Source organism: Felis catus, chromosome D1 (genome assembly GCF_018350175.1).
Source record: "Felis catus isolate Fca126 chromosome D1, F.catus_Fca126_mat1.0, whole genome shotgun sequence".
Lineage (NCBI taxonomy): Eukaryota > Metazoa > Chordata > Mammalia > Carnivora > Felidae > Felis > Felis catus.
In genome coordinates this window covers 110,331,147-110,358,018 of record NC_058377.1, presented here as the reverse complement: position 1 = coordinate 110,358,018, position 26,872 = coordinate 110,331,147, and the positions used below count along the sequence as shown (strand labels likewise).

The following is a 26,872-nucleotide window of genomic DNA, read 5'->3' as shown; positions in this document are numbered from 1 at the left end:
CAAGAGTCAGACGCTTAACCGGCTGAGCCACCCAGGCGCTCCTGAATTACTCTTTCTCAGTCTCTCATTTATGGGTCCCAAAGTGTTATCAAAAGGCCACAACCAACGTACTCTTTTGTACAGAACCTTTAAAGGAGCCAGCTGAAAATAAATAAAAACAAAAGAGCCAGCTGAGTGCTCTGTGTAGTTTTTTGTTTCGGTTTTTGGTGGAGAAGGGCTAGTAAGAAGAAGAGTTGTCCTCTGTGTTTCTGTAAAACACTCTTTTTTGTATCTTTTTATTTCTGTGGCTACTTCCTCCTTATAACAGTATTTACGATTGATGATGATTTGATTTCTTAAATGGCATTTCCAGTTCATTATACTGTTGAGGAGATGTCGTTCATGTAGCTGATTCAGCACTTTTCCCAGGCTGTCCCCTGGCAACTAGCTTGTGCCGTGCTGGGCTTTTAAAGATACTTTTTTGGGGGGTTAATGTTTGTTTATTTTTGAGAGAGTGAGTGCATGGGAGGGGCAGAGAAAGAGGGAGACCCAGAATCCGAAGCAGGCTACAGGCTCTGAGCTGTCAGCCCGGAGCCGGACGTGGGGCTTGAACCTACTAACCGTGAGATCGTGACCTTGAGCCGAAGTCAGACCCTTAACCAACTTGAGCTACCCAGGCGCCCTAAAGATACTTTAAAGACAAATGTTTTAGTCTTAGAGATGACATTCAAATAGCTGGGTGCCACTCCATGCCACTTTCTTTATACACTTTGACTGATTTATTTACATGCATAGCCACACATACACAGACTTTAGGGAAAGCGAGGTATGCTTTGTTTCATTGCACAAATGGGGCTTTCTTAAAGCAGTTCAGTTGTAACACTAGCTCCCTCATCATTAGAGGAATCTGTTAGTAAGAACTGGCCAGATAAGAGTTGATTCTGCACAAACGCTTAGACACATCTAAAGAAATAAACCTTGTGGAGTATGGGCTAACTTTGTTTTCTATTTTGATATTTTTTTAAGTTTATTTTTTTTAAAGGTAACACATATGCTTTATTTTTTTTTAATGTTCATTTTTGAGACAGAGAGAGACCAAGTGGGGGAAGGGGCAGAGAGAGAGAGAGGGAGACACAGAATCCCAAGCAGGCTCCGGTCTCTGAGCTGTCAGCACAGAGCCCGACGCGGGGCTTGAACCCACAAACTGTGAGATCATGACCTGAGCCGAAGTCGGACGCTTAACCGACTGAGCCACCCAGCTGCCCCTAAGTTTATTTTTTATAAGAGGGGTTTATTCATTTTTGAGAGAGAGAGGGAACGCCTAGGGGAGGGGCAGAGGGGAACCGAGGATCCAAGACGGGCTCTACCCTGACAGCAGAGAGCTCAATGCGGGACTTGAACTTCCAAACTGTGAGATCATGATCCGAGCTGAAGTCACATGCTTACTTAACCAGCCGAGCCACCCAGGCACCCCTCGGGTAACTTTAAATAGAATGTTTTTGAATCCTAAAATTATTTAAGACAAAATTTAGTCAAGCGATATTTTCTCATCTCAGCCTCTAAAGTCTACTGACTTCCATTTTCTTTTCAAAGCATATAATAAAACATTTAAAAATCTAATAACTTATAGTATCAATGTTAATTTTTTTCCTATTTAGAAGTTCTTGGCCCATGAAAAATCTGACTCTGCTTTTAAAATCTTGATCTCTAAAACGAAATATAAACCATACCCCTGTTAGTACTGCTACCCCCTTAGACAATTTTATTTCCTATATCACAGTCTAATGAATATGTGGATTATAATGAATCCTTTTATAGATTCTCTTGAAAAACAAGCCCAAAATAGGAAGAAAAGAGTGAGGAAGATGGGAAGCCAGTGGCAGTATATTTTAAATTATCTTCGGGTGTCTTTTGTTTTTTGTTTTTTTAAATGTCTTTATGTTCTACAGTTCACCCATTTAGAGTGTACCGTTTAATGGTTTTTACAATCTTGAACATATTTGATGCATTCTGACTTCTTAGGCCCTGAAATTTCTGTTTACTTAAAAAAGGAGTTTTTATTATGGGGAATTTCAGATACATACAGAGTAGAGCAGAGGAGTATAATGAACCCCAAGTGCCCAATACCCGCCTCCCCTCTGACCAGTCCTTTGTCTTCACCCTCGCTCCTTCGGTGAGGTGATTATGAGGCACACGCCAGACACCGTGTTACTACTTCCGTGAACGTCTCGGTCTCTGTCTACGTAAGATGATTTAAAAAAAAAAATGACCATAATCATGTTCACATCAATAGATTTTAGTAATTATTTGATATTAACCAGTGTTCAAATTTCTAATGTAAAAAATTGTAGTTTTCTTTTATATATTTTCATAGAGTTTTTATTAACTTGCAAGTCGGCAGAAAATTTGGGGTCGTGTTAAATATTTATACAAGATATTTTAATATCTGCTTCAAATAAATTTGTGCCTCTGAAGTAGAATCCCACAGATGCCAAGATCTATTTTACTTCCCATTTTCCTGCACAAAAAAAGTTCTCTGACCTCTTTTTTGGCAATGTGAGTCTGTCTCTCTGTGGCTTATCAGGAGGAGGCCTCTTCCCTCACTTTTTGTGAATATCTGATTGGTTTGAGACTTCCTGGTCTTTTTCTTACTCTTCTTGTTTGCAGGATTGAGGGAACCTGAACATTCTGTACTGAGGAAACAGAACAGAGGGTTGAATATGGCAGAAGTCCATCTTGCCTTCAGGATGGTGCTCTTATGGTATAAGTAATGCATTCATTTGGGGGTGGAATGGAGTGGGCAGGGGTGGGGAAATTATTAACAGAATTGATTTCCACTTAAGGGTACGAGTATTAAAAAGGAATGGCCGTGGGAACTAAGGCAATTTGTGACTTTGGAGGAAGTGACTCGCTTTGGAGAGCACCATTGGACAAGGGAAAGGGACTTCTGTTGGCTGTATAATCCATTAACTGTATCTCCCTAAGAAGATACAGTTTGAATAATAACAGTGTAGGAATAACTGTAGTCATTTAGAGTTCTGTACAGGTCAAATCCCGTTACAACGGATTTCAGTAGGATATCCACATTCCATATTTGTCTTTGTGACAAAGTATCGATATACAGTGTGTCACGTTACGGTACTTTTTTTGTTCTTCACTTTCCTTGGAGAGAACAAGCCCGGGAATTAACGTCTGGGGGGCACTTGGCCCCATTCAGCATCCTGATTAACACTGTAGCCGGTTTCCCCGCTGCGCTGCTCCGATCAGGGACGCGAGCTTGCCCAGTGCCCGCCAGCTCCGGCCCGGAGGCCATGCCTTGAGCTTCACAGCGCGGGAGTGGCCTTCCATCACCCCAACGACAGTGTAGTGAGCGCCCCGATTGCTTGGTGCTTTGGGGGAAGACTAACAATAAATAAAAGACGGAGTCCCTATTCATTAGGAACTTGTAGGCCACTGGGGAGAGAGGAGACGCTAAAGTCAGAGTCTGAGGTAACGGTTCAGTAAGGGGAGTATTTTGGAATTAAGGAAGGAGGAGAGCTTTAACAGTTCCCAGTTACTCCTTCCTAGAGCCCGTCATACCATACGTCACGCTGTCGGCAAACATCTAAAATTATTTCCGTAGCGTTTTCATTTTTGTAGCTTTGATCGTAACGGGATTTCACCTGCAGCATCTTTTCATCAGAGAAACGCAGATTATGCAAATGAAAATATATGTCCTCCATTTGTATTTTTCTGTACTTTGTACAAAATGAACTTAACTGGATGTTAAAGATGTTACCGAATACGTGTAAGTGCGAGGTTTTTGCAGATAGCTTCATGAACGTGGGTATTTGTTTACTTTTATATCGCATAAGCCAGCACGTGTACGGTTTGTGCAGAACACACATTAAGACGTCTGTGCACTGTTTCCGTCTATGATGGATGCGAGCCCCGCTTTAAATCACTGCAGTCTTTGAACGGTGCTGGAGTAGCTGGTGTTGCTTAACGTGGCATTTTTTTTCCCCTGTCCACACTTTCCACCCTCGGTACAGGTATTTTTGATAAAGCTGTGGAATGGAAAGGTATGTTTTTCACGGGATGTTCCAGAATCTTTTACCTTAAAATTTTTAAAAAGCTCCCTGTGGGCTTCCTTCTGTGTCTGGCTCAAGCCGACGTAGTTCAGTGATAACAAGTAACATTTCTGGAGGTGATATTTGAGCATAAAATTTCGACACGATCCTTAAATTTCTGACTTGCTTTTCTCCATCCCCTTATTAAAGATACTGTGAAGGCTTTTAGGCACTTGGGGTGGGGGGGGGGGGGGCTTTTAAAACATACGACCTGTGCCTTGAAGAAAGAACGTAGCCAGAGAGTCATTTAAGGTCGTTAATGATCTAGTTGTTACTTGCCAGATCCCTGGCTTCCAATAATTTGCAATTTCATTGAGGAAAGTGATACACGGATCCCTTAATCCGTGAACTAAGCTTAGGGGCTTTATTAAATTTGCACGACCCTCTTTTTGGCGGAGGAAGAATTCAGATCGAGCCAGGGACAGGCGGAGCGAGCAGGGCCAGTCTGTGAACGTACCAAGTTGGCAGGCCCGTCGCCCACGTTCGGTGCCACGCTTCCCGCCCACACGGGGCTTTCTTCTCTGTCCCAGTTCTGTGCTGACCACGACTTGCCCTGGGTGTGTATACACTGCCCGTTCTTGTAGGAAGGAGGCTTCCTCGGGATAGTGTTGCCTTGAAGGAACCGCCTACCTAAATCGGGAGACCACTTGACGGTCGGTCTCGGGAAGGCCTGATTGGAAGAGCGCCCCCTATTGACTTTCCTCGGACAATGAAATTGTGAAAAGGTACAAGGCTGTGGGGTGTCGACAGCACATTCCTTTTCCTGGAAAGAAATGAAGCGATTCCTTGGGTATCAGCATTAGCGTGGGCACTGGTGGGGCATTTTAGCCTGCCGCTGGTGGCTTCAGTGGGTTGAGAAACATTCATTAAAGATCTGTGATGTTTTATAAACCCTGACTGTTCTGGTGGTTGCAAAGTTAGTGTCTGTGTGGTGTTCCCCATCTTACCGGAAGTGTTTGCTTTTTCTCATTCGTAGAGGTCCTGTAATAAAGAGGGATCCGAACAAGCTCAGAAAGAAAATGAATTTCAAGTAAGTAATTAAGTCCGTTCTGCGTCTGTATGAGGTGTAAACAAACCCGTGTTAGCCCACTTCGGCGCTCCGGTCTCGCGGTGCCTCTTTCCCGCCCCTGGACGGCCCTGGTCTGTCGGTCTCGGGGCACGGGCTCTTGCCACACTGGGATTAAGACCGAGCGTGCTGCCAGTATTTTCAGTTCCTCCTGAGTGTAGGCAGTGGACGTGTGGTGCCCCTGTGGCAACCTAGACATTATTTGGGGTGCTGGGAGAGGGCAGTCTGGGGAGACGATTGTGCGTGATAGGCTTGTGCTGCCGCGCTGCGTGCCTCTGGCCCCCTTCTCTGGTCACGCACCCCTCTGCTAGGCAGGCACTGCCTGGTGCAGGCAGGGGTGCCTTTTCCCAGAGTGGCAATCCCGTCAGAAAGGCTTCTTCCCAATTAAAATGACCTCACTCTCTGAAATGCTGACACTCAGAGAAGAGCCTGGGGTCGGGAGCACTGCTGTGTCCACACCTGGCCCCTCTATGAGGCTCAGAAGTGGGGAGTCTTGAGAGTGATCTCCACGTTCCGGGGAGTAAACAACTTTTGAGCATACTGTCCCAACATGTGCAAGTTTGTGTATAAGTATACACCCCCCCACACACACACACACAACACAGACGTAAAACCTGCATCTACACACGCGTGTATAAGTACACTGGCTTCCTCACTGTGTTCGAATTACTCAAATGGTCTAGAGGTAGAAATTGAAAAGAGGTGGGGTCATGAAGAAATAAAGCACTGGTAGTGACTTCCTTCTCGTGTCGCAGTGGATTATTGTGGCTGCGCCCTTCCCTGGAGACCCTCGTCTAGTGGATCTGGAACTTGTGCTCTCTGGGTGACCGCTGACAGAGACGCCCTTGGGCAGGAAGTGATTGACAGTGAGTTTGCAGCCATTTGAGGCCTTTGCCTGTGGACCTTCGTGTGTGCCGGTGGTAGAAAAGGCTGGGCCACCAGGGCCACTGGGGCCTCCGTGACACAGACCCCCCGTGCGCCTCCAGTTCTGACTCCCCTTCTCTGCAGCACTCAATAGCACCCTGCCCTTTCTGAACGCTTTCTTCCCCTCCTCGGCCCCTTTCCAGGCCTGACCTCCTAGCGTCTCAAATGCCAGAATGCCCGTGACCTGCCCGAGGCTCTCCTCCCGTGCTGCCCCTCGTCCCTGGGTCGCTTCCCGGCCCTGACCCCTGCCTGGGGTAGCGCCACCCGCCGCCGCCTCTCAGTGGCGTCACCAGGCCCAAGACGAACGCACGGACTCCTCCCCACCCCGTCCCCTCGGCAGAGCCTCATTTTCTCCTTTCTCTGCAGACAGAAGGCGGGGAGTCCCCTCCGATATCCCCTTCCCTCCCTCGCCCCGTATCCGAACCCCGAGTCTATTTTCCTCTGAACTCTACCGAGGGTCTGTGTGCCCGTCTCCTCTGGAACCGCCCACCTCCGGGGTCCAGGCTCCCTCCATCTCCTCTGGGGGCGCCGCTTCCGCTCCCCCTCCCGCTCGAATCGCTCCTCTGGTCAGGTCAGCCTCTCGCCTGACATCCTTCAGTGCTCACTCCGCCCCAGGTCGGGTTGGGCTTTATCCCAGCAGGTGCCTGTCGTCTGATCCTGCTGAACCTTCCATTCTCCCCTTCGTCCCGCATCCACATTCCTGCTCCAGCCACGTTCTCCTAAACTGTGGTTTTCTTGCAGCCACAGAGCCTTTGCCGATGCTGCTCCTTCCGGCTGGAGTGCTCCCCACTGTGCCCGCTTCCCACCCCCACTTGTGCACGTGATGGGACCCCACTCGGGGTTGCTTCCCCAGGGAGCCCTCCTGCTCTCTGGACTGGGCGTGCGTGTCTGTTCCGTGCCCGCACCCCGAGCGCCATATGCCGCCGCTCCGCACCTTGTCAGGCCGGGGTTTTCAGTGTCACGCGGTTCACGTCTGCCTCCCCCTCTTGTGAGATTCTAGACTCAGGGCAGCACCTCGCCACCCCGTGTGGTCTCGCCACGGCTGTCCTGCCTGGTGTAGAGCGGGCGCAGTATAGAATTGTTGAACGTGGGCTGCAGCTGGAGCCAGTGGACAGCTCTGGAACATTCTGCCCCTTGCCCGCTGGTGCACACGCTCCTTGTCCCTTCCCCTCGTCCATCCAAGATGCCCTTGCCTCGGGTGACCCGTTGGTCACCACCACGCTTCTTCCTCCTGTGCCTGCTGGATTTCCACTCAGAGCCCAGCAGCAAACAGTGGGTGCTCTGATTGTAATTTCTTTGGGTGAAAAGGTAGGAATTTGGCTGCGGGAATGGGGAAGGTGGTTTTTCTTCTCGGAGCCCCTTTGGATGGCTGGCCTCTGTCTGTAATCTTGTCCTCTCTCTTCTGAACGTTTCCCCCGCCAACTGGCCTCTCCACAGGCTCACTGTCTCAGAGACTGCTCCCCAGCCCCCTCCTCCAGGCCGACTGGTTGGGGGGGGGGTGTCTTTTCGCTTCTTCCCCGTTCCTGCTTCCAAACCATTTCTCCTCTGTTGAAAACCATTGGAGAGCTGCCCTGATTCGCTGAAGATTTCCGTGTCCAGCTTGGTCTTTGGGCCCAGCCACCTGGCCTTCTCTAAGCCCACACCTGAGCAACATCATTGGCCGGAAACCGCTTGGCCGGGGAGGACCGCCCCCGGCAGGCCACGGAGCCCCAGTCTTTGGTGGCCGCTATGCTCTCGGCCCTCGTCTGTCCAGTTGCAAGCATGTGAACTGTCTGTGTTTGTACCTGCCCTTTCCATGGGCTGGTCCTTCCCTTGGGCTCCAGACTCCAGCTGTCCTCTCTCCCTGTCTGCAGGTGCGTTGCTCCTGTCCCTCGTGGCGGACAGAGCTTGCTGGCCTTGCCTGAGTCTGCTTCCTCTTGTAGCAGGATTTCTTGAGAGAGTATGAGAGTATTTATATACTCTCTGTTTCTCACTTCCCGATCAACCTTTTTTTTTTTTTTTGAAAAAGTTTTGAGCATGTGGAATAGCACAGAATAATTTAGTAAACACCTTTATGCCACCGCGCAGAATTTGTAGCTGACTTAATCATATTGCTGATTTCAGTCTTTTTTTTTTAAATTTATTCTGAGACCGCATGTGCACAAGTGGGGGAGGGGCAGAGAGCGTGTTAGAGAATCCCAAGCAGGCACCCCACTGTCCGCACAGAGCCCCATGTGGGGCTCGAACTCAAAACCGTGAGATCGTGACCTGAGCTGAAATCAAGAGTCAGCTTAACCGACTGAGCCACCCAGGCACCCCCTGATTTCAGTCTTTTCTAGATGCATTTATTTATTGTTAACTTTTTATTTCAAACTAATTGTAGACACAACAGAAGTGTGCTTTCAAACTAGTACAGAGAGCTCCCATACGACCCTTCCCCGACTTCCCCTGACGTTAACACCTGACACAACCGTGGAGACCGACGTGGCGCGGTAACGACGACTTGAGTTTCCCAGGGTTTTCCACTGTTGTTCTGTTCTGAGATGCAGCCAGGACCCCAGTGCCGCATTTGCTGGTTGTTCCCCCCTTAGTCCATGTATCTGCTTCCGTGCGCCTCACAGTCCCAGTGCTCGCTGGGCAGTTATTTTGTAGCACGTCCCCTCAGGTTTGGGTTTGTCTCGTCTTTTCTCATGACCGGAACGAGGTTATGCATTTTGGGCCAGAGTACCACAGAAACGCTGTTATGTCTTCCAAGAAGTTTGTAAGTTTGATATTCTATTCCTGGATTTTAATTTCTTTTAATACATCTTTTAAGTTTAGTTTTGAGAGAGACAGACACAGTGCAAGTGGGGGAAGGGCAGAGAGGGAGGGAGAGAGTGGGAGGAGGGGCAGAGAGAGGGAGAGAGAGAATCCCAAGCAGGCTCCGCGCTGCCAGCGCCGAGCCCGGTGTGGGGCTTGAACCCACAACCCATGAGATCACCACCTGAGCCAAAACCTGGGGTCGGACGCTTAACTGACTGAGCCACCCAGGCTCACAAATTTTAATTTTGTAAAAGAGAATTATCTATCACAGATAAAATGAAAAGTCTGCCTAGACACTTCTGCCCCTGTACCCCTCAGTCCCCTGGAACCATTCTTGTTTTGGTCACCGACGACTTCCACGTGCTCGGATCCAGTGGCCACTTTGCTCCTCCCCTGAGTTTGCCATCAGCAGCACACGGAGCGCCACACTCTCTCCATCACGGCCGTGCCCTCTCCGCCTCCCCTCCTGCTCCCTCCTCCTCCTGCTGCCCCCGTCTGAATCGGTCACAGACATGAAATGTCAGCGTTTTTGTTGCTTTTTCATTTTTTTTTTCAACGTTTATTTTTTGGGGGGGGGGACAGAGAGAGAGCATGAACGGGGGAGGGGCAGAGAGAGAGGGAGACACAGAATCGGAAGCAGGCTCCAGGCTCCGAGCCATCAGCCCAGAGCCCGACGCGGGGCTCGAACTCACGGACCGCGAGATCGTGACCTGGCTGAAGTCGGACGCTCAACAGACTGCGCCACCCAGGCGCCCCTTTTGTTGCTTTTTAAAAGGAAATACATTAGAAAATGCTTTTTAATTTTTTTTTTCAACGTTTATTTATTTTTGGGACAGAGAGAGACAGAGCATGAACGGGGGAGGGGCAGAGAGAGAGGGAGACACAGAATCGGAAACAGGCTCCAGGCTCTGAGCCATCAGCCCAGAGCCCGACGCAGGGCTCGAACTCACGGACCGCGAGATCGTGACCTGGCTGAAGTCGGACGCTCAACAGACTGCGCCACCCAGGCGCCCCTTTTGTTGCTTTTTAAAAGGAAATACATTAGAAAATGCTAGAAAGTCTGGCACAGTTGTGAGCATATAAGGTTTAAGGATTGAGTGGGTCCAGAGTGTGCTCCTCCCTGTCGCCGGGAATTCTCAGGCCCTTTGTGGGTTCCTCCCCTTAAATGCTCCACACGCTGAGGTTTCTCCGGCTGGGCCTCCTCTTTCCTGGTGGCTGGGCTCCCGGCGCCCGCCCCTCCCCTCCCTTGAATGTGCCAAAGTCACTCCCGCCTCGGGGACCTCCGTCTCACCCTCAGGTGTCCTTGTCATTTCCTGGAAGCAGCTCTGTCCTGCCCCTGCCGCAGGGCTTGTGCGTTGTCTGCTTCTCTCCCCGGGATACGGGTCCCTGCAGGCTTTTCCGGTTTCCCTGGGGCCAAGTAAATGGTTTCAAGCGGAGGTAGGACCTTCTGTCCTAAGAAATTAGAGCCAGTGTCTGGATGGCCAGTGGCGGCGCCTGGGCCAGTGCTGGGGCGGTGAACTGGGTCGCTCTGGTCCCATCCGGTTCTTTACTCACTTAAGTAGCAAGCAGCGAGGTGTTTGGAGACCTGGCGGTTCCCAAAAGGCTGGCACAAGTCGATGCACTCATCCTGAGATGGCCCGCTCCCCTTTTTTTTTCTTTTTTTGAGTAGGCTCCGTGTCCTGCATGAGCCCAATGTGGGGCTCAGACTCATGACCCTGAGATCAAGAGTCGGTTGCTTAACCGACTGAGCCACCCAGGCGTGCCACCTGCTATCCTTCTTAACCTATTTTAACCATGTTTCTTGCTTGTGATTGTTTTCCTTCATTTCTTCCTCCAGACTTTTCCCTCCACACCAGCTCCCCTTCCTCCCTACCGGGAATAAATATTGAACTGCGATACTACATATGAACAAAGAGATTTCTTGTTTATAGTGTTTGGAGCAATGCCAGAGAGAACTGCAGAGTTCTTAAGTCTCTTTCCATCTTCTCTCCATCCTGGCGATGGGTTGAGTCAACTCTAGAGGATTCTGGACAGTGTGTGTGTTCAGCGACAGCACGGCCTGTGAAGTCAGTCCCCAGTAGCCTTTGTACTGAGTGGACACGATGCGCAAAATGCTAAGGCTACTGAGGTAACGCGGTGGGTCTTAACTCTGTATAAAGTTTGTAACTTCAAACGCGAAGGCCTGTTCAGGATCGGGCACTCGGATGTTTTATACGGCGCCAACCCTAAGGCCCTTAGGCTTAGTCACTCCACACAGAGGGAAGCCAGAAAACAAATTTTGATTCCGACAAAATCTGGATACCTAGACAGAAGAAATCCTGATGCAACTCTTTGAGATCGTGAGACGGGAGGGTGTGCAGAGGGGAGGGTGTGCTGGGGGCCGCACAGAGCCACCACGGACAGCCTGTCCGCCTCCACACCCCCGTCCCCCGTCCCCCGTCCCGCGGTGCCCGGCCTGCATGCGCCTTGGCATTTCACCCCACACCGACATCCAGGTGAGAGTCTGAGAGGCGCCTTGCAGATCTGCGCACACTCTCCTGCGGAGTGTCTCTGGTGCGGGTCGTCGGGCCGGCAGGGACTCCACCTCCTTCGAGGGGTTCAGAAATAAAACCTGTCTGACCCTCAACCCTGTTCTCCGCGCCGTTAACCTGACAGGGCAGTGCCGTGTGTGGTCATTGTCTGCGTCTGCCCACGTTGCCATAACAGGCTCCGTGGGGGTGCGGACAGCACACGTTTATTTCTCGGCGCTGCGGGCCGGACACCTGAGATCAAGGTGCCGGCACGGTTGGGGTCTGGCGGAGCCCGCTTCCTGGCCTGCGGGTGCGGTCTTCTCCGAGTCCTCACATGGCAGAGGGATGGAGAGACAGAGGGAGGCACAGCGGGCTCTCTGGTGTCTCTTCGTATAAGGACGCTGATCGCGTGGGCGCCCCGCACTCGTGACCTCATCTGTGCCCGTCCCCCTCCCAGAGGCCCGTCCTCACACACCATCACGCTGGGGGCCAGGGCTTCGGCGTGTGGATTTGGGGAGGATGCGGTATCGTTCACGGCAGCCGTAGGTGCGAAACTGCAAGTGAGTAAGTAAAGAGCGGGTCTCGCGAGGTGGTCGGCCCACAATTGTGGGAATAAATGACACACACGAGACGGTGGCTAAACTGGAATTACGAGGGACCACCAGCAAAGCCGCTTGCTCCCCAAAATGTGAAGGTGATCAAATGGCTGTTTACTCCAGTGTGGTTCCGTGTCTTTTGGAAAAGTAGCTTCTCTGTTTTCTCCTCTGTGACGTCAGCGCCCTGTCATTGCCTGAGTTGGTCCCGTTGCGCGTGTTTGTAACATGAACGTACAGAGCTGCTTCGCTTTGCTCCGTGTTGGTGCGGGATCGCACTCCCCACGGCACGTTTCTTACCAAGGGGTGAATAAGAATCCTCTGAGAGCTCCCCCCGCCCGCTGGCCCCTCCTCAGACACAGTGACTTAGAGGTTAATTTGCTGTGTAATGGCAAAGGACCGAGGAGTGAATTTGAACTGAGGTCAAAAGATGATTTTTGTAGGCAGGATGGTTGTAGATCCCACCTGAGTCACTGGGACTAGAGACCTTTTCGGAGCCTCAGGGATTTTGGCAAGAGACAAAGTTAAACCGGCAGCAAAGACTAGGGATAAGAGCAGGGCATCGAGGCCGGGGACGTGCCGCGCCAGGGCGCTCTTTGGACCGAAAAACAGGCCCGGGTCTGTCAGTTGTCCTTCAGGATGGGTTTGGTGGCAGAAGGCCCCCGCGCTCCTGCTCCGCGCTCGCGGCTGAAAAGCAGGCCAGCACCCCCCTCTCCAGAGTGGACGGCATTGTGGCGGCCTTTGAGAAGATGCCATGGGTGGAGTTCGTAGAAGTTTTAAGGTAGATACGAGCAGTAAAATACCAACAGATACTCCGCTTTTGGAATCAGCGACCCAGTTAAACTGGAATTTTAAATCTTACTGATGTAGCGTGACCCCTACAAGCACGGACCCTGCACGTTACAAGATGTTGATCTCTGTGTCTTCGCGTTCAAGATGGGGGTGGCGGTCACGACGCCCAGTCGTAGAGTCGCTGGGGCCGATGCCGCCGCTCCCGCGGAAGCGCTCGTGCCTGCGCACCCTCGGCCCTCAGGAAACGTGTGCTGTGTTGCTGTCTGTTCTAGGGGGCCGAGGCCATGGTTCTGGAGAGCGTTATGTTTGCCATTCTCGCAGAGAGGTCGCTGGGACCCAAGCTCTACGGCATCTTCCCCCAAGGCCGCCTGGAACAGTTTATCCCGGTAAGATGTGTTCTGCGCCCGTCGGCCGGCACGCGCCGCAGACAAAAGAGGGATTCTTGCCCTTGTGGCTGCAGGAGCCCGAGACGTCGCGCTCGGACGTAGCAAACGTGACACGCTATTCCACTGCATCAGAAATAAAGAAAAACAAATTTCTGTTGCGTTTACAGTAGCACCTCTGTCTTTCTGCAAAGATGTTCATCCGAATGAAAACTCTGTATGAAGCCTACATTCCACTGACCCCTAAAGCTGCTTACCCCGGCATTTTCCCCCTTCACCTTGTTCCCGTGGACGTCTGGGCCTCCTTTAGAAGTCACTGCGGGTCCCCGTGGCCCTGGCCGCCGCGTGCCACACCCGGGTGTTCGCCCCGTGGGGCCACCACTGCTCTTTGCCTCGTCTCCCATTTCGCTCCCTCTGTCTGAGTCTCCCCAGCTCCCACGGGCCGTCAAGTGCCTCTGGCGTCTCAGGGCCCGGCTCAAATCCCGTTTGCCAGAGTTGGGAGCGTTTGCCCTTTCTTGCTGTCCTGAGGCATTTCGGATGTTGCTCTAACATCCAGACCAGCGTGTCTTGCTTAGAGTTACGTGTGAGTAAACCCACGAAGGGCTTCGGGCCCCGAGAGCTCGCGTTAGAGGGAGCGTGGGGCGGCTCCGGGCCGTTTAGGTGGAGCTGCTGAGCCTGGCCGGCCTGCCTTCCCACTCAACAGCCGAGCTCACAGATGTGGTGAAGGGTTCCTCTTCTTCACCCGTGGGGCCCCTCGGAGACAAGGTCACGAATGGCTGCCTTTTCCTGCCCGGCCTCACGTGGCCACCTGTACGGTTGGCCTGGCCAAAGGGAGGCCCTGCTCGCCAGGACTCAACCCGAGTTCGGCGAGAGGCTGGAGGAAGGGCTGCTGATGGTCTGATTCCCCACAGCCCAGGGATAGGAGCCTCCTTGTGACCTGTCTCCCAGGAGGGGGACCCTCTTTTAGGTCATGCGGTGGCGCCATGCGAGCGGCCGCCAGCCGACAGGCCTCGGTCTCTAGCCTGGCACCTGGCTTGCCACCTGGCGGTTGTTTTATTTATAACTGTCCCAGTAAGGACAGTAACATCTGGCTGCATGAGCATCACATGAGATAATAATAAAGCACTTGAAAGAGTTAAAAATCTAAAGCACTTCCTGTGGTTACGAGTAGCGACACGGATGCACCTTAAGGAGGTGACACTGAGCCACAAGACCAGGTGATGAAGGCTACAAATAGTACGGGTCATTTTAATAAAGCCCTGGAAGCACACCGGAAGCTGTGTGAAGTATACGCATGTGGTGAAACTCCTTGTAGGGAAGGGAGAGGAGCAGGGACCACAGCTCAGAATAGCGAGGCGTCCTGTCCCGGACCAGGATGCGGGCGTCGGAGTGTCCGTGGGTGCATGCGGTTTGAGTTCTGTAATTCCAGTGTCTTTATATATAACGTTTGCTATGTCGTGAAGATTTTTAAAAATTCTGTTAAAATGCTAGGTCGAACCACTTGAAGCTACCGAGATCCAACCGCTTTTGACCCCAGAGACGGTGATTGCGTTTGGCTCGGCCTGATGGCACGTCTTACTTGCAAGTTTCCTCGGGACTGCCGCATGCGCCCCACCCCATCCGGTCCCCGTAGCCACGTTCCAGAGGGCACAGGAAGTGACCTCTGCGAACGCTGGTCTCCTGCTGCTCTTTCCGAAGGAACTTAGAACCCTGCAAGGGGCTCATTTTTGAGCGCGGTTAGCCTTACACTTTCCACGGTGCCAAACAGATCAGTGGCGTTTTGTAACCGAGCCGAGGGAAAGCCGAGGGAACGCCCTGCCCTCGCCTTGGTGCCACCGCTCAAGAAGCTGCAGGGCCCCAGGTGCAGGAGGAGGGCGAGGTTGGGCCTGCGGCTTCCAGGGAGCCCTGAGCTCTCGTCGCCGGGCTCCCACCATTTGTCAAGACCTGCCCGGCGGGCTGCTGGCCCAGGGCCCTTGCCTGCAGCGCCCGCCCTCGTTCAGAGCAGCCCCGCCAGGGACTTGATGTGCTTCTCATTTTGTGGAAACCAGAGAGTCAGACGCAGAGGTCTGAGCAGCGTGCCTTTGGCCCTATGCCTTTGACATGAGGATTAAAGCCAGGGTTCGAGCTGGGTTTTTTTTCTCTAGCTTGGAGACTCCCCCGGTTCACCCCTGTGCTGTGCCGCTCTGGATTTTCGGAGGAATGCCTCTTTGGGCTTCTGGAGGGGAGCAGTGCGTGTGGGAAGGACGAACAGGTCTCAGTGGATTGTGCTTTCCTCGTGAGGAGCTGGGATGTGCCTCCGGAGCAGGCGTGGCCTCGGGCCACAGTAGTGGGAACTGGGAGCTCTGGGGGTGGCAGTGACGGGAGCCGCAGTGGTGGGAGCTGGGCACCTCTGTTTCTTCGCTCAGCTTTGCGCTCTGAGAGCCTGCTCTGTGCCAGGCGGGGGCTGTGGACACCACCGTGGGCGAGGGGGCCGTGGCTCATGCTGAATTCCTGGCAGTGCTCCCGATTGGGACCACCTCTTGCCTGAGCTGTGTCCGGGCGGGTGTCCGAGCTGCTGAAGGAGTTAGACACGGGCTCATGTGACAGACCGCTGGAAACCTGGAGCTTTTACCAGGGAAGAGGGCACGCTCTGGCGTCAGGCAGAGGGCAGGGAGCACAGAGTCCGCCTAAACGCTTGTATGCGGGGAGGACCTTCTCACGATTAAAAGGGTTCAAAATGATACTGAGCTGTGGAGCAGGCCCCTCCCCCTTGCTGACAAACGCCATGGCGGTTGCTGGGGCACTGTCCGCGGGGCACGGTGCCCGTTCCTACGGGACTTCGGTGCGCCGGAGGAGACTTAGATGCCCTACAGAACGGACTCCTAGTCCTTAGGCTTGTGTGATCGCACACCTCCAGGTTCCCTGAACAAATGCTGTTTTCTAACTCCCTTTTTTATTCCAGAGCCGGCGATTAGACACAGAAGAATTAAGTTTGCCAGATATTTCTGCAGAAATAGCTGAGAAAATGGCCACATTTCATGGTATGAAAATGCCATTCAATAAGGAACCAAAATGGCTTTTTGGAACAATGGAAAAGTAAGTGGCCAAACCGCTTGGCTCTGACTCAGTTTTGTGTTAGCGGCCACCAGAGGTGCCAGCGTGAGTACTCGTTTGCCACGGTGGTCGGGGTCCTTCCTCTGGTCTGCCGGACGGGTGGGTGGGCAGGAAGTGAGTTTTCTAGAGAGCCCGGGGCTCCCCGCTGGCATCCCATGGCTGCACTTCACGGGAGCTCCAGGAGGAGGCCACGGGGGACTGAGCGGTGGTTTCCGTTCTCCCCTTTCCTGCAAGGTATCTGAATCAAGTCCTGAGGGTCAAGTTTGCCGGGGAGCCCAGAGTGAAGCAGCTCCACAGACTCCTCCGCCACAACCTGCCTTTGGAACTGGAGAACCTGAGGTGAGGCGTGGTCCGTGGCGACGGCGCGGGTTTTCTTCTGGGACGGAGGTCGTGGGGGCGGCAGGCCGGGGGTGTCCGCAGAGGAGGGGAACCGTGCGCCACAAGCTCTGGGGGGAAATGGAGTAGGAAGCTCGGCGCTGGCCTCCGAGCAGGGGCTACCGCCCGGCCTTTGGGGTGCAGCGGTGCGGGCCTCCGGCATTCGCCCCGAGTGCGAGCGGTCCCGGCCTTCCTCAGTCACATTTGCACGTGGTGCCCAGCAAGTGGTGACCGGGACCTTCTTCGAGGCGCTTGTGTTTTAGTAGGAGAGATGGAGACCAGCAAACACGTCCCGTAATGTCAAGTCGTGGTAAGAGGTGTGACGGAGACCAGAGGCAGACTGATGAGGAGGGTCATACTGGGGGGGGGGGGGGGGGGGCGCTGCGGGCCAGGACCCACAGCCACGTGAGGAGGGTCCTCCAGCAGGGGGCCCACACGGGAAGAGCTGGGCACCCCGGGGGCTCACGAGGGTCTCTGGGTTGAGCTGCTGCGGAGCTGTCGTCGCGTGATGGCGGCGCTCCCGGAGGCCACGAGGAAAGCACTGCACGGAGGCCGTGTGGCGCCGCGGAGCGCCTGTGCAGCGCCGGGCACAGAGGTGGTGGCGCTCTGTCTCTGGCCTACAGTGTGGCGAGTGACGACAAAACCTTCCTTTCCCAGGTCGCTGCTGGAATCCACCCCTTCTCCAGTTGTGTTTTGTCATAACGACTGTCAGGAAGGTAAGGATTGCTGCCTGTTTTGTGGAGCTGGCTTTGTGTGTCTGCTTGGAAGGCTGAGTGTGTGTGTGTGTGTGTGTGTGTGTGTCCACTGTGTGATGAGTGCCAGGGCCGCGGAGAGGGGAATGGCTGTGTGAATAATGGCAGAGCCGCACAATGGAGTGCTGTGTAACTGTTGAAAAGAATGAGGTCGAGTTTTTATACAGAAAGATCTCCAGGATGTGTTAAGAGAAAAAAAGCAACTTTTGGAAAAACACAGGGGTATCCTCCCATTTTTGCAAGAAATACATTCACAGAAGAAAAAATGAGAATGTTCGCTAACCTGGGAGGATAAAGGACGGAAACTTCCAAAGTCACTTACTCGTTTAGTGTTTACTCTGGTGGACACAGGACTTCGGGAATCTGAGGGCACAGTAGGAGATGACCGTGGCCGGGATCGGTCCCGGGGCCTCGTCCCCTCCACCTGCAGCGCCTCGCGGCTAGTCGAGGTCACCTACTCTCAAGATCAGTTCACTCTGCATGGCCTTGAGTCTCTCTGCCTTCAGGAAATTACGACGCCGGATACCCCTTACTGTGAGCCACCTTTGCCCACCGTGACTTCAAACGGAGGCCCGGTCTAGCTGGGCAGGTCCCACGGGTGCTGCCGCGGTGCTCTGGCACCCGGCAGGCTCCGCCGTGCTGTCCTTGTCCTCTCCGTCGCTGCTGGCTCATGCCCACCCTCGGGCCGTTTGCCAGGCTCAGCGGTTTGTTTTTAATTTTAACAGTAGTCCGTGTTGAGGGTCAGTCATCGATAAGACATCAGTTTGAGCCAAAATACGTTTTATTGAAGAGTTGATCATTGCTGGCCACGTCTCGCAGTGTAGACGTGTCAGCCACAGGTTTGCGTGGCAGCGGGCGGTAGCGGCACAGACGTCACCGGGGGCGTGAGGGAGGCCGGCTGCCGGCGGTGGCCATGTGTGCAAGGGCCAGAGAAGCTGGGGGCGTCTGTCTCCCTTTTTCTGCCGCTTTGGGCATCTGCTTCCAAGTCTCCTTTTGCTGGCCACCGGAAACAGAAGATGGGTGCCGAGAAGCCTAGAAAGTGCACCTCCTGCAGAAACCCTGGAGAGAGAGGGGCCGAAAACCTAGCAAAGCCTGGCTCGCTGGTGCCACCCCCCAGCCCCGTAGTCACGCTGAACGCCGTGTAGAGTGTGGGGGTCTTGGAACGTGTGTCTGAAGAGCCAGTCTGGCAGTCTGTTCACTTGTGGCCCGGAATTCGGCCTCACGGGACCTGTGGCGGAAGGCACGCCACCTGTGGCCTCCTCCTCAGGAGGAGAAGTGGGTGAGGCGAAGCAGTGGGGCCGAGTATGGTCCCCGGAGCCATACGCACGGTAGCTGCCCTCACCGGTGACATCCTCGTCGGGGGGGACACCAGGACGCAGCTCCCTAGCTGGTGGGCCACAGCCGGCCCGTCGGCCACCCCGCCTCAGCGCTGCTGGGCTTGTTGGGTCAGCCAGAACTCTGGCATGCCAGTCCAGCGTCGTCTTCTGCACCCCTGTGTGAAACGACTGGGGAGTACTGCCCCAGCAAGCGAATGGCGGGCCATTCTTGTTCGGGGGTAAGCCCGGGGCCGTGTTACTCTTGGGCTGCTGTGAACAGGGGCTCTTGTGTCCGCACGGCCCGGGCCTTCTGTTTTGGGGGTCGGGGGGGGGGTGTGACAGTGCTGCTCCTGGGACTCTGTGGCCTGCGTTCACTCGTGTGGTTCGGATTCCCGGAGAGGATCAGAACCGCTCTTGGCCCTGCCGGTCGGGGGCTCGTGCCTTCGACTGTGATGCCCACAGTAAATGGCACGTCGCCGAAACCTTTTTTGCAGGTAACATCTTAATGCTGGAAGGCAGAGAGAATTCTGAAAAGCAGAAACTGATGCTCATCGACTTCGAATACAGCAGTTATAATTACAGGTAACACGTTACAGTAAAATGTGTTTATTTCCGTATCGTTCTATTAGGTTAATGATACACGTAGGGAACAATTAGAGCAGAAAATAGGTAGCAGTGCCAACAAAATACAGCGGAAGCTGGTGCGTTTGTCCCCGCGGCCTGCAGTGGTGCGTGAGGCAGCGAGGCCTGTTCTCCATGGTTCGTGGGGAGCAATGGTGTGAGGAGTCATGATGCGCAACTTGGTATTTTGTTGGTGTCAGAGGTCAGAGCCCTGAGTGCAGGAGGCTCTAACCATTGCTTTTTTTCTTTTTTAAGTTTTTTTTTTTTTGAGACAGTGAGTGCACACGCACGTGCAAGTGGGGGAGGGGCAGAGAGAGAGAGAGAGATTGAGATTGAGAGAGAGAGAGAGAGAGAGAGGATCCCAAGAGGCTCCACACTGGCAGCACAGAACCCAGTGCGGGCCTCCCTCCCACAAACCGTGAGATCATGAGCTGAGCCAGAATCTAGAGTCCGGTGCTCAATCGACTGAGCCACCCAGGCGCCCCTTGAACAATGGCTCTTGAGTCATGGGCACTTTCGTGGCTCCGGTCGGCCGTGGCTCTGGTAACTGCCCCGTTGGCTCTCCCTGTCACTGACGCTGTCATCCCCGGGGAACCTCGGGAAGGACAGTTTGTTGCCGGGAGGGGTGCTCACGACTCGGCCTTTGTCCTTCTCTGGCCAGGGAGCCTTGTGCCGTGGCAGCGTGCCCTGTTCGCAGCGTCTCTTACCTCTCTTTCAGGGGATTTGACATTGGGAATCATTTCTGTGAGTGGATGTATGACTATAGCTATGAAAAGTACCCTTTCTTCAGAGCCAACATCCTGAAGTACCCCACCAAGAAACAGCAGGTAGGAGACTACTGGGTGGAGGCTTGATAGGAGGTAAATTACATGAGTCAGTTTTATGCAGTTAGAATTGATTACTTCTTCACTTTTCACAAGACCCTTGTGAAAGGGTCAGAATGGTTCAGCAGACCCTTTTGCTCTAAAATGTTATTTTGTGTCAAGACACAAACTTGACATTTTAATCCCCGTGCCGGCGATAACCTGTGTTCGGTTAGAGGGTGGTCTCTTTTGTAGCTCCTTCTGGTTTTTTCCAAAAAGCCCAGCCTCTGTTCTGCTCTCTGGCCTTCTTTTTGGGGATCACGGTGTCTCCTGTGTGTGTTTCACTCCCTGCAGACAGAAGTAATCTTTTGGGCAGCATGACTTAGGAGCCGCTGTGGTGTGAACCAGTTCCCTGTCCTGTCCCGAGTGTGGGGGCCGAGGGGCCGCGTGAAGAATCACCCTGTGGGAATTGCCCCCTTGGGAGCCCCTCCTCCATTCCTCAGCCCGCTGCTGGAGCGGCTGGGGATAAGTGGGCAGCGGGGTGGAAGCAGGCCGGGTTGTGGAGAGGGAGGGCCGAGCCCGCTTCCCTGAGCCTGTGCAGGACAGCGTCTCTACCCGCTTCGCGACCCCCCTGCCACAGAACCGCTCTTCCCGCGGAACCCCTGCCAGCGAGCAGCATTTCAGAGAGGTCAGAGCGGCGCGAGGACGGGGATGCGGCCAGTTGCTGCTGTAACTCCCTCGGGACATGTTTCTCGGTCACTCGCCTGCGCCAGGCGCGGTGACGGTGTCTTCGGTCGATGGCCCACACGCCGGGGGCTGCCGTTCAGATGTTGACTTGCCGTGGGACGGAAACCGCGTTGCCCTCTTCTCGCCACGTCGTAGGGCCAACTGCGATGAACTTGAGTACCAGTTGGCCAGGCTGGTTCTGGCCCTCAAGGTCAAAAGGAAGGGAGGGGAAGAGTAGGCCCTTTAGCCTGAGGAAGAAGAAACAGCAGTCTTCAGGGACTTGAGTTTTTGCCTCACTGAAAAGAAAGCAGACCTTTGTAAAAACTGGGCAGCCCTAGAGGTGAGAACCCTCAAGCCGGGAAGAGGGGCTTTTCAGTAAGAAGGCAGGTTTCCTGTTAACCCACAGAAGAGCTGTGTGGCCGCCAGCACCGCCCAGCAATGCGAATAGTCATCGGTCTTTTTTCGATACCCCTTCTGCACCGCTGAGGTAATCTCGCGCTAGTCTCACTTTAGGCCGTTAATGAGATGTTTTAAAATGTTAAACCATCTTAGAGTTTCTAAAATAGACCACTCGAGTGAAGTGTGTTATTTTGGAGCGCTCTCTTGGATCCAGTTAAGCAATCTCTCACTTAGAAGTTTGACATCTGTGTACATATGTGGATTGGGCTCTTAACGTTCATTTTAAAAACCATTATTCATATCTGCTTGTGGAATAAGGATTATACTAGTCTAATAAAATGAGTCGGGTGTCCCTTTTTAATTTTCTGGAACAAATTTATATTAAACATGACGTTCTTTGAAGATTTGGTAGACTTTGCCTGTAAGAAAACGTGGGCCTAGAACTTTTTGGGAGAGAAGGCCATGAATGGTGACCCCATCTCTATTCAAATTTTCTGCCGACTTGAGCATTTAATATCTCCTGGAAATTAACCCATCACGTGTGGTGGTTCACGCATGGGTTTTAGAAACTACTGTGCCATTTGAATCCCAATCTGCTACTGACTTTACTGTCACCTGCTGTGTCTGTGCTTCCATTTCCTCATCTGCAGAAATTATTTTGTTACCGTGAGGGGCGAGGTAATATGCAGAAACAAATGCTCAGAGTAGCACCTGCTGCATAGAATTTACTAGGGGCCAGCGGTCACCTTTTCTGTGCAGATTTACTCCTTCTGGAACCCCCTGCTAGGAAAGTGCTTGGGCTGGAGGGATGCCTTCTGGTGGGAGGGGGTGCACTGTGTGAAAGCTGGTTTTGGAGAAGGGCTATGGCAGAGCTGGTCAAGAAGCAGTGTTGGCATTCCCAGTAGGTAATCGCTTCCTGGCGTTCTTCTAGGTCACGTTACTGATGCCGTTTCCTTATTTACCAGAGAAAGCAAGCGGTAGTTTGCTGTGTTCTGTATAAGATGAAATACTGAAGGACATGGGATCTCCCAAATCCTAATGCGGGTGTGGACTATGTGGGGGGCCTGGTAGACCCTCTTCTCCCAACCAAAATTAGACGTGGCCAACGGACGGACATAAATGTGTAGATAATCATGGCACCGCAGGGGGAAGGCCCTTCTGCACGGTCTGGTCAGCTCTCACCCTCGGGTGGCGGGGGGGGGGGGGGGGGGGGCACCTGCCAACACCTTTGGGCTCCCTGGCGCCTGTGCCTGGGCTTCCTGCGGTGACCCCGCACAGAATGCCAGCCAGTCTGGGGAGACGCATGATGTAGGCTTTGCACCCAGACCATGGGAAACATGAGTGTGGATTAGATTCTACCTGTTTTCGCTGGAAGTCATCGTAATTTCCCGTACTAGTCTTGCCAACAAGACAGCATCGACAGCAAGCTGGAGCTCCCTGCCGGATCAGCGAGCTTCCACACTCCCCACGCCTGGCACAGAGCTGCTCGGGCTCGGCTGGGCCTTCTCCAGGCGTCTCTGGCGATGCGGGGTGTCCACTGGACGTGTAGTGCTTCCTGACAGCTGTCGACACCATCTGTCTAACCATCACTGACTCTGATGTAATTCCTTTTTTTTAAAGCTCCACTTTATTTCCAATTACTTGGCCGCATTCCAAAATGAATTTGAAAACCTCAGTAATGAAGAAAAGTGCATTATAGAAGAAGAGATGTTGCTTGAAGTCAATAGGTAATTGTTTCCTTTCATTGATTGATAAAGATAGCTGTCCTGTTCCAGAATATGATTGGGGTGACTGCTCGCAATCCTGAGTATTTTAGGAGCTTCTCTACAAACACACGTCTCTAGGATTTGTACTTTGTCCAAAGGGGAACATTTGACACCTCTCCAGATTGCAGCTCACGGCAGGGGCGGGGAGCAGGGTCAGTGCACAAGGTCAGGAGGCTTGGATGGTGCCCCAAACTGTAATCCACGTGTCAGACTCAGCGGAACAAGGCCGTGCCATCCAGCAGGGCCTGCACCCTCTTGTCGCCCGATGCTCGTGAAATGGTGGGCACCATCCGTTAATGTGTTTCTTCTAAAAAATAATGACAGATTGTGAGCATTGGTTCTGAGTCTTGCTTGTTTAACTTTGTTTCAGCAGCTCTCAAAGCAGGGCTGAGAAACTTCTGGATTTTGTAAAGGTTCAGACCCCTGCGTATCATATACACTCGTCTCCCAAGTCTGGAGGCTTGAGTTACTCCCATCCTTTGGGGTCTGTTACAACAGGAGATTCTTGCTAAAAATGTCTCCGTACCTCTGACCCACCTTGTTCTGTCCAGCCCACTTAGCACAGATCATGTCTTCCAGATCCTGGTCTTCAGAAGTGTCCACACCCCTGTTGCTGAGCGTGTGGCCAACCCTGCCGTCCCCAGGGCTCCCCCTGCAGCACGGAGCTTCCCTCTCTGGTTCGGGAATGGATAGAAAATAGAAAAATGGAGAGCCAGACAGGAAGGGGAGCCCCAAGGGACGTGTAGAGGGTCAGGGAGTACAAGCAGGGGTGAGGAGGATACTAGAGCATTCAGTGAAGCCCACAGGCACTGTTGTGAGGGGGCACGTGCGTGGGTTCACGGTGACCGAGGCCATGGTGCGGCGTAGAGATGGGGACTGTCACACCCTCCTCTGTTTCACCGCTGTGCTGCGAGGGCAGGGGTGAGGGTGGGGCGGCATCCAGCTCCAGGAAGGGTGGTGAGTTATGCAGAGGCCCGCATTTTCCCCCTCTTGCTGCACAACGCGCCCTGAGGGTTGCTGGGGCCGTGAGCTCACACGTGTAGCAGAGAGCGTTTCTTTCCCAGCGTAGCCCGTGCCTGCCTGCATGGCCCCCAGGGCCCCCGTTGAGTCCCGTGACTGTGTGACTGTCGCCGTCCCACTCGGCAAGTCCACCCGCCCCCAGCCAGAGGTGGGCGGAGCCGGCAGCCGTGCTCCCAGCTGCTCGCTCCCTGTGGGGTGTAATCCCACCGAGCTGGCCAGGGCAGACCCAGTTTGCATCCGGAGGGGGTAAAACGCCCACCTGCAGGAAATTCCGTCATCGGGCCTGTGGCTGGTGCCGCCCATCTCACGTGCGTCTCCTGCTCTTGTGATTACAGGTTTGCCCTTGCGTCCCATTTCTTCTGGGGACTTTGGTCCATCGTACAGGCCAAGATTTCTTCCATTGAATTTGGGTACATGGTATGTTTCGGGGGTGTCTGTGAATGCTTGGTGGTAAATGACCGCTCTTTGCAGAGGGCTCCCTGTGCCCCCGCAAGTTGTGAATGAGGCGACCCGGCACCAGGACAGCAGGCTCAGCCCAGGAAGCTGAGGGTTAAAGGCTGCATAATTTAACCCACGCTCACTGGCTCCGCATCTGCAAAGGCAGGTGACCAGCAGGCCAGGCCTTCCCTGCTCCAGAGAATGCTATGTGGTCCTGTGGTTCGCCTGGGGGATGTAGAAATGGGACCCTGGAGGTCCAGCCCTTGACCTCAGTCCCTTCGGACGCAGGGGACAGCGAGTGAAGGAACACGACGGGGTCTGCCTCTGTGTTTTCCTCAGCTGTCGCGGCTCCGTTCTCCGGCCTGCAGCACCCCACGTCGTGCGGGCGGCTGGTGCTGACTCAGTGAGCCGTCCTGGTTGCTGCAGGCAAGTTTGACAAGCCAGGCCGTCGTCTTCTTCCAACTTTAGGAAGCGTCCTTGACGTAGACAGTTTTAACCCCGAGTTAAGCCCTCTGGTGCCCCATGGTGAGTGCTGGGGGCGTGTTCCAGGGCAGGGGCATGTAAAGTCTCTAGTGAGCACCTTGCTTTGAGACAGGAGGTGGGAGTGACTAGTTCTCTGATCCCCTAGTCCTGTACGAGGCGGAAGGGTTGGTACTGCACAGGTGGTCTCAGGCCAGAGAAGGGGAGTATGGAGTTTTGAAGCAGATTCGGTCACGGTCAAGTGATTATTGTAAGGCAAAGTAGACATCAAAAAAACACTACCAGAGATAAAGAATAATTTTGGAATAATAAAAGGATCGATTGATCTAGAAGACATTAAGAAAATCGTGAATGCGTCCATACCTTTCTTGCTTCAAAAGACGTAAAGCAAAACCTGAGAAAACTGATGGAGAGAGAGGCGGACCCACAGAGCAGACCTCCCCCTCCCTTGGTGACAGCAGAGCCAGAAACACAGCAGCAGGAGGGACGGAGGAGTGGACAGCACTCTCCCGGCTTGACGTAACTGATGCCCACCGCAGAAGGTACGTTCTTGCCCATTGAATATGGAATGTTCATCAAGTTGGACCATATGCTGAGCATTAGAAAATAGGTCTCAAGTGGAAAAGAATTGAAATGCAGAGAATATACTCTGACCCTGGTGGAATTTAATAGGATATCAACAACAACAAAATCTTGAAACTTCTTAGTTATTTGGAAATTAAACAGTACATCTGAATAAGCCCTGGATCAAAGAAGAAATGAAACAAAATATTTCAAAGAAAATTATAAGGGAACACAGTATATCACAATTTGTGAGATGTAGTTCGAGTAGTGTTTAAAAACTTGTGGCTTTGAAGGTTACACATTTGTATTAGATAAGAAAGTTTTCAAACCAGTGACCTTAAGAAGCTAGAAAGAGAAAAACAAGCTTAAGCCCAAAGTCAGTAGAAGTAAATAAAAATAAAAGCAGAAATCGTTGAAATAGGAAATGAATGGGAAAAAAAAAAGAGAAAGTCAGTGAAACCAAAAGTTGGTTCTTTGAAAAGTTCAATAATATTTATAAACTTTTGGCTATACTGAGCAAGTAAGAGAAGACACATGACTGATACCAGGTATAAAGAAGACATCACTACAGATCCTATGGATGCTAAAAAGGGTAAGAGAGGGGCGCCTGGGTGGCGCAGTCGGTTGAGCGTCCGACTTCAGCCAGGTCATGATCTCGCGGTCCGGGAGTTTGAGCCCCACGTCAGGCTCTGGGCTGATGGCTCGGAGCCTGGAGCCTGTTTCCGATTCTATGTCTCCCTCTCTCTCTGCCCCTCCCCCGTTCATGCTCTGTCTCTCTCTGTCCCAAAAATAAATAAACGTTGAAAAAAAAAATTAAAAAAAAAATAAAAAGGGTAAGAGAATATTATGAATAACTTCATGCCAACAGATCGACAGTGTGCACGTGCAAATTTCTTAGAAGATACAAATTACCAAGACTGACATAACAAATGACCATATATTTATTCAATAAATTGAATTCATAATCAGAAAGGAAGAAGAAAACTTGCCTTTATTTTATAGGTGACATGATCATGTACATGAGGAAATATAAAAGAATCAATAGAAAAGCTGAACTATGCAGGGAGTTTACTGAGGTCACAGGATACAAGGGCAGTGTATAAAAGCCAGCTGCATTCCTATATGGTAGAAAGAGTTACAGATGAAATTTCACTATATTGACAATGGCATAAAGTATGAAATACTTAGGGATAAGGCTTTTAAAATATGTGCGTGACCTGTGTACTGAGAGCTGTAGAGCATTGCTAAGAGAGCCTAAATGGAGACAGAGACCACATTCATGGCTTCAGAAGACTCAGTATTAAGAGTCTGTTCTTCCCAAACCGATCTCCAGAGTCCCCACGATCCCGGTCAAAACCCCCACAGGCTTTTTGGCTGAAACC

At 52.6% G+C, this 26,872-nt stretch overlaps 1 protein-coding gene across 15 annotated transcripts in view; it reads left to right on the top strand.

Moving 5' to 3' along the window:
• CHKA (choline kinase alpha) overlaps positions 1–26,872 on the top strand; it is a 63,880-nt gene that overhangs the window by 33,490 nt on the left and 3,518 nt on the right. For 2 of the 15 annotated variants that reach the window (XM_023240144.2, XM_045039648.1), the window contains exons 3-10: positions 5,065–5,118; positions 13,027–13,140; positions 16,079–16,212; positions 16,465–16,569; positions 17,263–17,321; positions 19,168–19,255; positions 20,013–20,121; positions 22,843–22,949. In XM_023240144.2, the coding sequence (XP_023095912.2) occupies positions 5,065–5,118; positions 13,027–13,140; positions 16,079–16,212; positions 16,465–16,569; positions 17,263–17,321; positions 19,168–19,255; positions 20,013–20,121; positions 22,843–22,949 (770 nt within the window). Of the gene's footprint in view, positions 1–4,010; positions 4,041–5,064; positions 5,119–13,026; positions 13,141–16,078; positions 16,213–16,464; positions 16,570–17,262; positions 17,322–19,167; positions 19,256–20,012; positions 20,122–20,451; positions 20,707–20,737; positions 21,625–22,842; positions 22,950–24,343; positions 24,426–24,734; positions 24,972–26,872 lie in introns of those variants that run through there. The other 13 variants (XM_045039642.1, XM_045039641.1, XM_023240147.2 and 10 more) reach the window with 13 other exon arrangements.